The following is a 16,182-nucleotide window of genomic DNA, read 5'->3' as shown; positions in this document are numbered from 1 at the left end:
CGGACACGACTAAATGACGACGACGTGCGTCTTCTTGGGACAACTGTTAGTCTGGTTTTAAGCTGTGTGGTATATCAATCCCAGGTTTTAAGTTTGATCCATTTACTAGCAGATTGGCACCTTGGTGCTCACACTTTTTTGTGGCAGGGTTGCCACCCACCCTCTCTTTTTCCCTTTTCCTCAGCAGCCCTTTCATTTGAGTGCTGAAGACACTCAAGCTGAAGGACACATGTGAGGATGGGAACCTCCCAGTCCTTGTGCTCCAGGTCTTGTTGCTGCTGCTTCTCTGGTTACCTTCTGCTGCTATTTCTCAGTTATTTTTTTATTTATTTTTTTTTTTTATTTATTTATTTATTTATTTATTTATTTATTTATTTATTTATTTATTTATTTATTTAATTTATATGCTGCCCACACTACCCAAAGGTCTCTGGGCGGCTTACAGCATTTAAAATACAATAAAGATATGTACAATTAAAATACAATTAATATATATATAAAATCGCCATCAGACCCACAGCTAATATTATTTCAATTAAAAGCCTTCTGGAACAGGAAGGTTTTGACCTGGCGCCGAAATGTCATCAGTGTCGGCGCCAGATGAATCTCAGTCGGGAGGGCATTCCATAGTCTGGGGGCAGCTGCCGAAAAGGCCCTTTGTCTGCAAGCCATCCCTCTTACCTCCTTGAGGGACGGCTCTTTCAAAAGGGCCCCCTGGCTAGATCTTAACTGCCAGGTAGGCTCATATGGAAGGAGGTGGTCCTTCTGGTATCCAGGGCCCAAGCCATTTAGGGCTTTATATGTCAAAACAAGCACTTTGAATTGGGCCCGGGCAGCAACTGGTAGCCAATGTAACTTATACAGAGTCGGCTTGATATGTTCCCTGGCGGCCACACCACTCACCAGCCGCGCCGCTTGATTCTGAACCAGTTGCAGTCACCGGACCGTCTTCAAAGGCATCCCCACGTAAAGCGCATTGCAGTAATCTATGTTACCAGTGCATGTGTAACTGTCATGAGACTCTGCTCGTCCAGGTAGGGCCGTAGCTGGTACAGTTTCCGCAGCTGGAGGAAGGCGCCCCTGGCCACCGAGTCCACCTGGGCTTCCAGTGTTAGACTGGGGTCCAGGAGCACCCCCAAGCTGCGGACCCTGTCCCTTAGGGGGAGTGTAACCCCATTCAGGGCAGGGAGATGGCCCTCCAGCCTGTCTGGCGAAGCACCCACTAACAGCACTTCTGTCTTGTCTGGATTGAGTTTCAATTTATTGACCCTCATCCAGTCCATTATCAGGTCCAGACACGAGTTCAGCACAGAAACTGCCTCACCTGGATTGGTGGAAAATGAGAGGTAGAGCTGAGTGTCGTCAGCATATTGCTGACTCCTCAGCCCAAACCTCCTGATGACCTCTCCCAGCGGTTTCATGTAGATGTTAAACAGCATGGGGGACAGTATTGAGCCCTGAGGAACCCCATGACATGAATGCCATGGGGCAGAGCAACTGTCCCCCAGCACCACCCTCTGGACACGGTCAGCCAGGAAGGAGCGGAACCACCGTAAAACAGTGCCCCCAACTCCCAACCCAGCCAGCCTATCCAGAAGGACACCATGGTCGATGGTGTCGAAAGCCGCTGAGAAGTCCAGGAGTATCAACAGGGTCACAATCCCCCTGTCTCTCTCCCGGCAAAGGTCATCATACAGGGCGACCAAGGCAGTCTCTGTACCAAAACCCGGCCTGAAACCCAATTGAAATGGATCCAGAAAATCCATTTCATCCAGCAGCGCCTGGAGTTGTCCAGCCACAACCCGTTCCAACACTTTGCCCAAATAAGGGAGGTTCGCTACTGGTCAGTAGTTAGCCACCAGCCTTGGGTCCAGGTTTGGCTTTTTAAGGAGTGGTCGAATTGCTGCCTCTTTCAAGGTGGTAGGGACCACTCCCTCTCTCAAAGAGGCATTCACGGCCTCCTGGACCCAGGTGCGAACCCCCCTGGCTGATCTTCTAATTAGCCAGGATGGGCAAGGGTCGAGCGGAGTTGTGGTAGAACGGACAGATCCAAGCACCCTGTCTACATCCTCAGGTCTCAACAATTGAAACTCATCCATTAATACCTGACCAAAGCACGGTGCGCTGCACACATCCTCTGATTCTGCAGTAACTGTGGAGTCCAACCCACTGCGAATCTGAGCGATTTTTTCCTCAAAATGGATGGCAAACTCATCACAGCGAGCTGATGAGCAGTCCAGGACCTCCACCGGATTTCCCGGTTGAAGAAGATCCTGGACCACCCGAAACAGCTCAGCTGGGCGACATTCTGAGGAAGCAATACGGCTGGAGAAATATTGCCGTTTCGCCAGCCGTATTGCCACGAAATAGGCCCGATAATGGGCTCTAAGTCGTGTTCAGTCGGACTCCCAGCGGGATTTCCTCCACCTGCGCTCCAGCCGTCTCCCCTCTCGCTTCATCGCCCGCAGTTCAGAAGTATACCAAGGGGCTGTCTGGGCTCGGTGAGCAGGGAGAGGGCGCTTAGGTGCAATCGTGTCAACAGCCCGGGTCATCTCCTTATTCCATAGGGTGACCTGAGCTTCGACAGGAGCGCCGACCATATCAGACGGATAATCCCCCAGAGCATTCAGGAATCCATCTGGATCCATTAGTCTCCGTGGGCGGATCATCTTAATAGATCCCCCACCCTTGCAGAGGGAAGAAGAAGCTAATAGACTAAACTTGACCAGGAAGTGGTCTGACCATGACAATGGGGTCACAACCAACCCCTCCACATCCAAACCACCATCTTCCAGTCCTGTTGAGAAAACCAGGTCCAAGGTATGGCCCTTCTCATGCGTTGGGCTGATGACACATTGAGACAGCCCCATGGTTGTCATGGTGGCCATGAATTTCTGAGCCGCCCCAGTCAAGGGAGCCTCGGCATGAATGTTGAGGTCCCCCAGCACCAACAGCCTGGGAGTCCTCAACACCAGGTCCGAGACTACCTCCGTCAGCTCAGGCAGGGAGACTGCTGGTACGAAGCAGGGTGGGTGGTACACCAACAGAATCCCTAACCTGTCTTGCGAGCCCAACACACAATACAGGCTCTCGAGACCTCCTCTCAAAGGGACAGGAAGCCTGGTCAAGGAGATAGAACTTAATTTTTAACGTATTTCAGATTGGCCTAATGCTAGATCCTAAAGGAATGGCAAGATATGATCAGATAAATCACCAGTGAGGCAGCTGTCAGCAGCTAACAGCACTTAAGTGATACAGCGATAAAAAAGAAACAATAGAAAAAAATTAAAAGCATCTGAAACCCATGACAAACCCCACAGACACAATTTATTCTGACAGATGCATCCACATATGCCAAAATGGTTCAAAACAAATCATATCCGTAATCAAGTTAAAATAAACAAGCCTCTGGTAGGTGTTTTAAAAAAATACACTTTCTGACAAAAAACCCTCCACCCTCCTTCCCAGCCAACCCCCCCCAAAAAACAATTGTGTTTAACTGTACATCATGTAGAGTGCTATATTTAAATTGATTTCAAGCATGCCAAATTGGACACAAAAACAGGAGTATTGTGACATCTAACTACACCCTAAATTAAAATGGCCTAGGAGGCAGAAAATGGTCAGCTTCCTGTTCCTTTCCCTGACAGGAAATGCATGAGATGAAGAATCATTTGCTGCCCTTTCATGATACTACAAATCTTGTGACACTAGAAGCATCATGCTTCCAGGGGATGTGAAGAAATGCCAAAGGAAGCAGAAGACTGAGATTTTCATAATGAAAGAAATATTTTTATCCATTAAAACTTTTAAAAAAACACTAGATTTTTGTTTTTAATTTTAAATCTCCCCCCCAAAAAAGGGAGTAGTGCAACTGTAAAGGGAGATGGGTTGTGATGATACCAAGAATTTTGGGAATCACTAGTCTAATAATATGGCTCACAACAGGGAAGAGGATCAGAATACCTCTAACTACTCTCCATGGCTTAGCTGTTTTGAGGACAAAATGGAAATCTGCCAGTGTTTTGCAGCACATTTTCAAGATTATGTTTTTCACAGCAATCCATGTAGGGGGAAAAATATTTAAATGCCAGTAAACCTGAAATGTGTCAGGCATCTGATAAATTTAGTACTAGAGAAAGTAACTTAAGGTAAAAGTCAGCATTGGGTCTTCAATTTCCTGCACAATCCTTTTCTACTAGTGAAAGCTTTGATGTCAAGGAAAGCAGTAGCTGACTGCAATACACTGGCTTTACATTGTTATGTGAAGTCCCCAACTCCACAATGTTTTTTTTAAAGATATGACAACATATAAGTGCTTAGCTAAAAACTGAGTTGCAAAGCAGCTATTCTATTGTGCATTAGATAGAAGAGGAATCTTGCTGTGAACTTGCTACGCATCTTACCTGGTTTGAGGTGAGCAAATGGAATTTCCCCTGTTAACAGTTCCCAGAGACACAAAGCGTAGCTGAAAACATCGGCTTTTATAGTGTACCGCGTACACTGTGTGAATACTTCTGGGGCCATCCAGCGTAGATTCTGCACATCAAGACAACATCAATAATGCAATATCTGTATGTTTTGTTTCTTCTCAGGGGATCACCTCTCCTCCCCATGTTTATATCTGTTTGCTTTCTGGAAATATGCTAACAAAATAATTGTATTAATATGGGGGGGGGGAAAGAATAGAGAGTAGGCTGTTTCCATAATAAAGGTAGTCTTCGCAGCCAATTGCCAAGTCTTTCATTATCAGTTACCACGTGGCACCTTCTAGTGTTTCTGCATAAAATCAAAACATTATTTAGCTGTTTCTAGTCTGAGAGAACCAAGTGACGCTTCAGTATAAAACTCTGCTTAATGATGAATAGATCGACATGCTCATTCACACATGGATGAATATTGTGCCTTCTCTTGCAAGGGTTGCCAGGTGAACACTCTTAACATTCATTGAGGTTTTAGGGCCAAAACCTGAGACTAGGAGGTAGGTTCTTACAATGTGCTGAGGCAATGGGCCTTGGAAGAAGCTGGGAATAAGTGGTGATGAGCACCTGGACGTCATACCAGTCTTTGCAGCTGACTGTGGAGTAAGCTAATTCAGAGGGGCAAGTTTCAGTAGGGTATTATCTGCCCTAGTCTTAAAAAAAATAAATCCTTGCTTGGTAGTCTCCACGCATTTCCATTTTTGAGCAGAGCTTAGGTGATAGCATAGTGAAAGCAAAACAACATGATACTGAAATCCCTGCCAAACAATGTTCAGATATTCACTTTGGCCTTAGGCTCATCCACGGAGCTGTAGAATGTGCAGAAACCATTCAACCAGTTTATTGTGGCCATATGGCCAAAATGGGGGGTGATACTATCATAGTGAAAGCTATTAAAATCTTATTTGGGAAGAAAGGAAACCAAAGAAAGTGACACTGGATGGAGACAGTACAGGCTTTATGAGCATACTGGGATCAACAATTTCCATGTATCATTAGCAATGGTTAGATTCGGGACATTCTAGGCTTCTAGGATGAGGCCTAATTGCAATCCATATCTGCATATTACAAGTGACCACTTCCCTTCCCTATTTTGAGAAGGTGTGTTTGAAGATGAAACTATACAATACAGATAGCCTGGGATTAAAAGAATTAATTGCGTAAGAACTGAGAAAATCTGGTTGTTCCACACTTCCCATAGCCTGAAAATCAGCTTGCTTTTTTATGTGATTGAGAACTGTGAAAGAAGTGTAGCCTTAGTTTGCCAGTATAATTATGCAGCCACAGAAGTGTGTATAAATCACATCTGGGACACAAACAGATTTTGCCATGTGTGGATGGGCTATTGGTAATGTGCAGTTTGGCCTTGAGAAGGTGGGCTTCAGGTGTGCCCACACACCAGGGCTTCTCAAAGAATTCTCAGCAGAAAAACCTTGTTTTTTTTTTCTGAGAGCTCTTCTTGAAAACTAACAGAGCCCATTACAATGTAAGCAGGTTCACCCATCAATAGTCACAAGATGAGTCTGAACTACAAGAGCTAATATAAGAAGTAGCAAATGCTAATGCTGATTACTGATGCAGGCTAGAAACTCATTTCTGAGTGCAAAGCAGAGAGAACATTTTGTACCCACTAATCTTCGTTGATCTCAAAAACTGACACAAAAGAAACACATGGCGTACACCATCATTATACAATAGCATGTACTCTGGCAAAAGAAAATCCTAATCACGTTACTTGCTTCTAGTCTGGGCTTTCACACACATTTGATAGCAATTTGTATTTTTTAGAACAAGAAAAAGAAAAGACAAACCCCAGGTTGTTTTGTCATATTGTCTTCATCCAGAGATTGCAGAAATCTGGATTCTGAGATTTAAAAAACAGAACACAAACAGAGTGTATGTGGACAAGGAGAAAAATGTAAACAACCATTACAGGTGAACAGTAGCTTTATTTTTTAAAGCTAAGAATGAAGATTGGTTCCATATTTGTAAGTTGTGTACAAGTGGATCAGAAATACAGTCACCCTGTAAGGGTTAAATTATGGTATGCTTGGTACATCATGAATTAATTAATTGGCTTCAGTGAAAGCACAGACATTGGTATTTGAATGTCTCAGTTATTCAAAAGTCAAACAGACATGAATCACCAAAATCAGGGACAGCATTCTGTTGGGGACTTTTATACACACAACTAATACTATGCAACCAGTTGCAGTATTTGACAAGGGGTATGCTACATAGCTGGTTATGTTACTGGTTGTGTAACCAGTTGCCCAAAATATAACTTACAAAATAGCTCACGAGATTCCACAATATTAGTAGTGCATGCAGAAATCCCTGGTAGGATACTGGCTCAAATGTCCAGTCTTACACTGCTTTTTGCTGTGGCCCATGACAATGATCTTGAACTGACTTCTTTCACCCTCCTGATCCAGCCTGAACAAGATCTGCTTTTATTTTTGGTCTTCTAAAAGGCTGGTTTTACTTTCTACCAATGTATCCCCCTGCCCTGCAAACCTACAGGTAATCAGGTTCCCAGAACGTGTTGATTTTCTAAAATCAGGGACAAAGTTGGAGCCAACAAACCATGACATTTCTTCCCCAGTCCTTCCTGGAATGGCCATTTCTTCTGCTCCATGATCAGAGAAGAGTCCAGGGACAGCAAGTGGCAGCTTATACTCTCATCAAAAAATTCTTGCTCTTGCATTCGCTTCCAAGCATATCACCATGCTACACCCTCATAATAGCATTTGCTACTATTTCATTCACTTAAATTGTTCTTATTTTTCTGGACACATTTGTATGACACACACCTACACAATCTGGGGAGGGCAGCAGGCAACAGGATTCAAGGGGGAAATGAGGAGGAGTAACTATGACAACTTCAACCATGGTCTTAGAGTTGCAGCATGAATCCCCCAGCTTGCAGGTTGATAACCCAATGGCATACTTGCATATAGGCCCTCACATATCATCAACACAAACAAACAAAGAAACAAAGTTAAAAGAGTAGTTTCTCTTGCTTCCATGCTGCTGGCTATAGAGGAAGGGAAGACCCCCCTTTTTGTAGCCAGCATAGAAAAGCAGGACACTACCCTATTAATAGAATGGTTTGAAAATGCCTTCTACCCAGTGGGCTGGCAAAGAAACAGAATATTCTAACGTTTTCCTACCAGCCCATTCACTGTGGAATTCCATGGACTCACATTTTCATAGAATTCACTTATGACTTGTCAAATGGTCACCTACAAGCCTGCTCACACCTTTGCCTACGTTCCTAGAGCTGATGGTGTAATATTCTGCCTGTGTGATGAAGCTGGAAGATTGTGTGATGGATTCAAGTGACTGTGATCATCCTCGTCCACCTTCCATAGGGCCTGCAAGGCCCCTCCTTCATAGACCTGGCTCCTCCATTCCTATTTGCCACCTTACTGGCACTTGAAACAGCTGAGAATTGCTGACCTGCATGCTTCCGAGTTGTCCCCATGCAAATAAATTGGAGATCAAAGGGAAAATATGTCCTGGGTCTGGAAGAGCTGAGTGGTACAGCATTTAGTGAATTCCCCGTTTGTTTTCTGCTCTAATCAAGGGTCAAGGGAGGGTGAAATGTGGGATGGTATGACAGCAAACCCACAGGGCATCTCCTGTCAATCTCCATCTGAAAACAGCTGAGGACTGGACCCAAATGTGCACTGCTCTGCTGTTCTCTGTGTCAATCAGCCATGTATTCTGGAGGTAAGATGGGATCTCAATGAACCAGGAAGGGCAGTTTAAACCTCATAACCTCATAAGCCGAGATGAGGTGTGCATAGGGGAGTAAGCTGTGTGTGTCTGTGTACATGTGAGGAAGAGTGATGGGAAATAATAATTTTTAAAATGGAGATGGAAAGAGGTCATGTCAGCTGAAGGATTCTATTGGTCAAAGAGAGAGAGAGAGACAGAGAGAATAATGCTCCTTGTCTCTGATGTATGTGTGACAGACTGAATGGGGGAAGGCTCTGTGTGTCCATTTTGCATCTGTGAGTAAAAGAAGGTGGGAAGGCTGTGCCCACCAATGTTTACTGCCCTCAAGAACAAAAATGTTACCTGACCTTGATCTGGACCATAGAGCACATGGGAGCAAAGCAGTTATAGGACAGGCTGGTAAATATGCGGCTAACCTTCCCCTTCATCCATTTTTACAAGTCTCCTAAAAGTGCTACTCAACTTGAAACAAGGCAAGGAGACAGTGGCCATCTTGCTTACTGGAAAAGTTGGGGGGGGTTAAGCTGATATGGCAAATTAACGAGGTACAGCAGCAGTGGTAGTAACAGCAGGAGGTGCAACCCCTGAGAAGCCAATGGATAAGAATATAATTCCCAACCCATGGAAGTTACTCACTTCCACAGAAGAACAAAAATTTGTGAGTGCACCCAAAATTTCAAAAATTTACTTCACAATTCACGAGAGAGTAAAGTCAAATTTAAATAGGGCTTTATTACTTATCTTATGAAAGAAAATTAGTTGGAGCTGCTCAGAGACTATTGTAAATGAATGAATGAATGAATGAATGAATGAATGAATGAATGAATGAATGAATGGCATAAGATAAGAAATATTCGGGCTGCCTTACCACCAGTCTACAGTACATGTTCAACAACTACCTATTGATTCAGCTATTGATTCTCTTCTAGCGGATGGAAAACCAAATCTGAAAAACATGCTGCGACTCCCTTTAATCCCCAAACGCTTACCTCCGAAGTCAGCAACCACAGCATGGCCATCTTCATAGAGGAGGATATTATGACTGTGGAGAAAAACAGTTGCTGGATGAGGCACACGTGGACATTTCTTGTCAAGCAGTCTATGCCAGACGGCCACCACTGAATCCAATACGGTTGAGCAGACTGTCATATATGGTCAGCACCTCAGGCCCCTTTCCTGTGCTCTTTCATGCCTTCCCTAATCACAGTCTTATTTTTAGTCAAATAGCCTTTAGCTGGGTCTTATAATTATTATTACTATGGGGTGGGGGACCAATTCAATATTAAAAATGGAGAAAGAAATTTTGACAGTTTAGTTAAGTACAAATGTCAGAGTCATTCTCTAATTACTTGGAGAATGAGTACATCTCCTAATTAGTGGAAGATCATTTATAACAGGTTTATTAATTATATGACAGCATTACCTAGGAGAAATGAAGATTATGACATTTGGGACTGAACCCAATGATAACCTTTCAGAAAAATCAGAAGGCCTGATTATCCTCCCAGTTGAGCTCCACTCAGCTAAAGTGGGCTGCTCCTAAATTACAATGGCATAAACGAATGTAGGAAAAGGCCCACAAAATCCAGCTGTGAAGAAGCTACTGTCAGCAGCTATAAGAGCTTCATAAGAAGAAAGATAGTTTGGCTGATCTCAAAAGGCTAATTTCTCTTAGAAATTTAATTTGACAGACATCATGCATTCTTCTGATTTTGCTCCTTTCCTACTTTGCATAAGGAGACTTTTAGCCTTATGAAGAATTTACATGGAGCTTCTCTCTTTTCCAATGAGATGATTTTTACAATCATCTCATCATTAAACCCCTGTTGAGAAAGGCCTTGAGAATGACGGTGTCACCGTGTAATGATGGAAAGTGTCACCAACACATGCAAGGAGAGAGTCTACAATCTAGGATGGCTTGGTCAACAGTGGAAGGTAACAGTCAGAGCAAATAGGGGGCACCATAAGCCTGTTTGGTAGACTTGGCTCCATGTCACACTCAGCAGAAGAGGAAACCCAGGTGTCTTTGATGCAGAAGAAATACACAGGTCAAGTCACCAGCAGACGGTGAACAGAGTAATAGCAAAGGCTGGAGAAAAGTGAAGGCTTCTAGAAAAAAGGAAGTCTGCTAGCCAAAGCAGGCCATTGTGCCCCTCCTTCAAAAAAGAGAATGACAGCAATAGCTTGGATATAGCCTCCAGTAAGATTCATTCTTACTGTTATTATTCCAATTTTGCCAACAGCAGAGGTGCTCACTTGCCTCCAACCTCTGCCTTGCCCTCAGTTGCATGAGATATTCTCAGACCTGATCCGCTGCGATATTCCAGTGTTAACACAATTTGGTTGGATTAAAAAAGCAAAGACTCTTCCAGTCTTTCTGCTCCCTTCACAAGCCTCTGTGTCAATTTATTCAAAGATACAGTCCCTTCAACTGAACTGTAGTATAAACCCTCACAACTGGCAATGCTGTGAACATCATTTGCGCTTGTTGTTCAACATATGTGCTGGTACCTTTACGCAGAACTTGGAAATGGCATCTCTGAGTCTATTTCTCCTGGAATCTCCCAGCCAGCATGGTGGGGAGGTTTCAAAGCTTATAGTTAAATATATATATATATATATATATTTCTGAGCTCTGTCTTGCATGCAGCTGGCTTGTCTCCAGGCTTTCTTTCCCTCTTTCTTTCTTCTTACTGACAGAACATACCCATTCATATTCAGATGTAATTCAGCTGCTGATTAAAATGTGAGGAGGGGAATTTGTTGTTGTGCCCAAGGCTTATGATCAAGAAGCAATCAAAAACACCATTTAATAAGGGATCACCCTGTTTCAGACCTCATGTGATTACTCCTCAGGAGTAGCTATACAGATCCAGCTATATTGTGAGGCCTGACAAACATTACCACACGAAAAAATGCTCTTGAAATATGTTTCTGATGTTGCAGCATAATGTATAACATACCCCAAAGCAATCCTCAGAATTGTGTGTAGAATCTTCATCCTGCTTTTTTCCCTCCCTCCCTCTCGCCTTCCTTCCCCACCACTGGAGAAATCTGGAATTACACCTCTGTCACCTAGGATATGTTTAATGGTTCAGACAGCTTTTCTGCTTGCTACTGTTGATAAGGGTGTTTGCCTTGCTCATTACGCTTAACTCCTGGCTATGTTTTCTTTACTTTTCTCCTTCTCTCTTTCATGTATGACTATTTCCTGAATGCTGTTCCTCAAGACCTTCTGGCTTTAGATCTCACCTTGTCCTTGATCACAGATTCTGTTTACTCCCTTCCCTCTTAATTGGATGGCCAGCTTGTCATCGCTGACTTAAACTGAGCCGAGTTTCTGGTTTTTATTTTTGATGGGATTTCTGGTGGCAGATGAGAGATGGGTATTCAGACAAGAGCCTAGACAGACGGGGTGCCTCTGACTGTCATAGGATCCATTCCTTGTTCACTGAACATTTGTCTGTTTGAGAACATATTCTGAAATGGAGATAGTCTTCTTTCTAAAAACAGCAAATTCTGTCACTGATACTTGCAATTGCTTCTAACTCAAATGACCTTCTATATATTTCCACTTTCCTAAAGCCATGTCCCCTCTGAAGACAAATAGTACCTGTCTGCCATACTGAAAAAAATAGGCATTTTTTTCAAGAGGAATCACTTTGTGATACAACATTGAGAGTGATTAATCTGCTTGGGAAGATGTCTGAGGGTTAACTATCCTAAGATAATTAGACTTCATTTTAAACCTTAGCATATGAAAACCCTTCATTTACCAACATGTCTGTCCAAATTACTCAAAAATAATAAAAAAACCTAGGAAAATAGCACTGGAGACTGATTTCTAAGGCAGGACTGAGAAAAGTTTGGTCCTCTAGGTGTCAGACCTTAGCTCCTGTGCTGGCCAGGGCAGATGGGAGTAGTCCACCAACATCTGGAGGGCCATACAGTCCCCACCCCTGTCACAAAAGCTGAAATACATGTTGTGCCTCTTATGTGTGTACACTTAAAAGCTCTTTGGTAGTAGCAGTGCTCCATGTGGAAAAAGCAAATTTAAACGTCCCTGCATAGGTACCCCATATAGTCACATGAAACCTGTGTATACCACAGAGAACACTGACATCTTACAGACTACAACTTTGGTTTTGAAAAGTAACATATTTTCCAGTACAAGTTACATATTATTCTAAGAGTAACACATTATGACAAATTACTTTCTCAGGATTTAAAAATTAGTAATAAAAAACAGATTTTATAAAAAGAATCATGGTCAAATATGGCCCCAAATCCTCCTAAACTCTTTAATGTAACTAGTACATGTTAATTCATTAGCTAAAAACAGATACAACTAGATTATCAGTAGTTACGCTATTTTCAAAAATGTTGAATCCTCTAATACTGCCATAATGCTAATATAGTGGGGTCTTGACTTGAGAACTTAATCCGTATTGGAAGGCGGTTCTCAAGTCAAAAAGTCTGTAAGTCAAGTCTCCATTGACCTACAGTGCATTGAAAACCGATTAATCCCGTAACAGGCCGTTTTTGTTGCATTTTGGGTTTTTTCTGGTCTGTAAGTCAAATCTCAGTCTGCAAGTCAAACCTAAATTTTGTGGCCAGAGAAGTATGTAACTCAAAAAGTCTGTAAGTCAAGCCGTCTGTAAGTCAAGGGTCCACTGTAGTGTACCTTTTAAAGGTGAATTGCCTTAAGTTAAGAAAGCACTATAGATATTATTTGTTGGGTATTGTGTCATACAACTCCACATGCAACAGGCAATGGCTACAGTGATTTCTTAATGTACAATGTTTGTATACTTTACTTCTTATGTACTATAGGTTTATATGTATTCCTGAAGGCTTTCATGGCCAGGACCTGATGATTGTTGTGGGTTGTGGCCACAGACAGAGTTCTGACTCCTGTCCTCTGATGGTGCCGGCCACAGAGACTGGTGAAATGTTAGGAAGAACAACCAGCCAGAGACTGGTGAAATGTTAGGAAGAACAACATTCAGAACATGGCCAAAGAGCCCGAAAAAGCCACAACAACCTATACTATAGTCAAAGATGTTTCAACAATGATCACCATATTTTATGTCACTTCATTCTGTTGGCAATAAGTTATGTCAGATTAACTATGCAAGAAGATTTTGGACAGTATAATTATGCCTTCATTACTCTGAAAGGTAACATGTTACAGGTATTGTCCAAACCCAGAAAAATCACAGTTTGGACTACCAGGTTTCCCCAGCCAGCACAGTCAGATTGCCTAAAGCATTCTGGTAGCTGCACCCCCAAAAATAACTTTTACAAGCACTGCTACTGTTGACACTTGTAAAAGGTAGCACCTAGGCTCTGTGACATCCATAAATTCCACATTTTAAGTTCCTATGTGCTTTTTATTTATATCTGACATATAGCAACCCTAATAGGGTTTTCAAAGTGTGTGAGATCTTTAAGCAGTGAGTTTCCACTGCTGACCAAGGATTTGAACCCCCATCTCCTGAGTCCTAGTCCGTCACTGTCCACTACATCACATTGGTTCTACTAAGGCATACATTTTTGGATGATGCATAAGGTAAAACATAAATAATCTGTAATACAATGGTATTCATCTTGCTTCCTCAGTACTTCAGGGTTTCACTATGCCAGAAGACCTTTCAACTGATCACCGTTTTCTGTGTCACTTCATTCAGTAGGTAAATAATATGTTCCATGAAAAGGACTTCTTTTTTATCCACCGGGGGGGTGGGGGGGGGAGATTACCAATGATTTTGCATGCCCATGCAGCACACAGAGAACGTCTCCTTTTTCTACTCTCTCTACAAGTCCCATAGTCTATCCCCTCCACCTCCAACATAATGAAGATGTCCCAGCCCCCATTTAAACTGCTATTTTCTCCAATATGAGCCTACACAGACTTTGAAAACCTCAGGGGTCAGCCTTGTCTCAGTACCACAAATGTTTTTGGCCTCCTGGCGGCGTTCTTTTGTCAGGCAATGGAAGTCTCCACAAAATAGCTAGGCTTGTCGCTCCCTGGGCAGGAGTGGCCGTTGTTTTATAGAAGTGTGTTTATACTTGGGTTTTTAATCTGTCTTTAGTTTTTAATTATATTTGGGTGTGTGTGCTTTTTTTCAATTTTAATATATCAAGTCACTATGAGTGCCATTTCTGGGATAAATGAGAATTAAAACTAAACTAAACTAAACTAAACCATCAACTATTCCAAATTGTAAATCGAAAGAATGGATTGTTTTGCCAGTTTATAGACAGATATAGATATAGATTTGCGTGTATGTATTACACACGCACAGACACACACATCTGCACATGTATAACACACACACACAATACACTAACCTAGATGATTTTTCCTCTTCTATTTCCTTCCCCCTGTCAGAATTTCACTTCAGGGCTGCAGACAAGTTGTTAATACTACAAGAGGAAGCATTTATAAAACTCATTATCCATACCATGCTAGGAAAAAAAATGTTTCAATTAAATATTTGAAACCATAGCAACAGGAAAACTCCAATAAAAGTAAAGGATTGCAGAACCCTAACTTTTCCTACATCTGTCAATCGAGCTGTATTTAAGGCTTACTACTAAATCTAGTGGATTTGTCCTGTAACCACTGGGACTGGGGAGGTGAATTATGAGATTTGTATTGTGGTTAAACCCATTTATTGAGGGTAATGTGAACAAAATGCTTTTCTTCTTACTTTTCAGTCACTGAACAATAGGGAATGCAACAGGAGAAGTAATGGTACCTGGGAATAAATGTAACTGCACACATGCATGCCACAGATAAGAGCATTTATCCTGAGAGGTGAACATGTGAGAAAATAAACTGTGCAGAGTAAACAGGGGCTATGGAAGTCTGCACAGCATAGTATGTTGTTGGCCCAGGGAAGTATTCAAAATAGAGGAAATGTGTTTACAAGGACATTATCAAATTTGTTCCATTTTAATAATTATAGCATTCACAGACTCCTAGGAAATGTTTAGAGTGCTAAGCATTCTGTTCTCAACCTTGTCCTCCCTCACAGGGCTGCAGTCTCCCCAAGACACCTCAAAGAGAGGAAATGGCTATGACTCGATTAAAATAAAGCCCTCCACAACAGCTTTGTGACTGGATAGCCCAGTGGTTTAAGTATCTGGCTGCAGAGCCAGAGTTTGGGAATTCAATTCCCCACTGGGCCTCTAGGGAGAAGAACCAGCCTGTGTGGCCTCAGGCAAACTGCACAGTCCCAGGGCACCCCAGAAGAAGGGAAGGGTAAACCACAGCTGAGTACTCTCTGCCTGGAAAACCCTGAAAAAAGGTCACCATAAGTCAGAATTGACTTGACAGCACATGATTATTTTTTACAACAGCTTTTATATTAGATGTGATGGTATAATTTGATAAGAAGGAGAAGATGCATTTCAGGTATATTATGTGATTTTATCTAAATAATGTATTTTTTTCTTCCTGGTCACTGATAATAAAATTTATGATGATGATGATGATGATGGTAAATTTGAGCTATAAAAAGTCAAAATAAAGAAAACTAGATCATCTTTCATCCTTTCTTCTTGTTAAAAAAGTGATCTCCAATTTTCCTGCCTCTATTGCTTGCCTTCATCATGTGCTCTTTCCTTCAAAAAGTAACAATAACAACAAACCACACAAAATGAAATGGCAAACTGCTTACTTATCCTTAAAAACAACAAATCGCAAGGGCCAGAATCCTACTGGATTATGCTACCATGTTAACAGTAAATAAGAGTAATTGTGCAGGCAGTGTGAGGCATTTTGCCAGTTGTCCATTTCCTGCCAGTCATCCTTTGGTTGTACAATGAATAACATGACAGGTGCATGACAGACAGAAAGCACGTTGTGAAATCCACTTGTGTGGCCACACTTAATGGTATTTCACAGGAAGATTTTGCTCAAGATGTAAAATAAAATGCCTTAATTCAT

At 42.2% G+C, this 16,182-nt stretch overlaps 1 protein-coding gene across 1 annotated transcript in view; it reads right to left on the bottom strand.

Annotated features, from left to right (window-relative positions):
• Nucleotides 1-16,182, bottom strand: part of TNNI3K (TNNI3 interacting kinase) — a 224,219-nt gene that overhangs the window by 74,462 nt on the left and 133,575 nt on the right. The window contains exons 18-20 of the mRNA XM_020794679.3: nucleotides 9,215-9,267; nucleotides 6,293-6,345; nucleotides 4,407-4,539 (exon numbers count right to left, since the gene is read on the bottom strand). Of these exons, the coding sequence (XP_020650338.1) occupies nucleotides 4,407-4,539; nucleotides 6,293-6,345; nucleotides 9,215-9,267 (239 nt within the window). The remainder of the gene's footprint in view (nucleotides 1-4,406; nucleotides 4,540-6,292; nucleotides 6,346-9,214; nucleotides 9,268-16,182) is intronic.

This window comes from Pogona vitticeps, chromosome 4, assembly GCF_051106095.1.
Source record: "Pogona vitticeps strain Pit_001003342236 chromosome 4, PviZW2.1, whole genome shotgun sequence".
Taxonomy (NCBI): Eukaryota; Metazoa; Chordata; class Lepidosauria; order Squamata; family Agamidae; genus Pogona; species Pogona vitticeps.
This window is presented reverse-complemented; position numbering and strand designations above follow the sequence as displayed.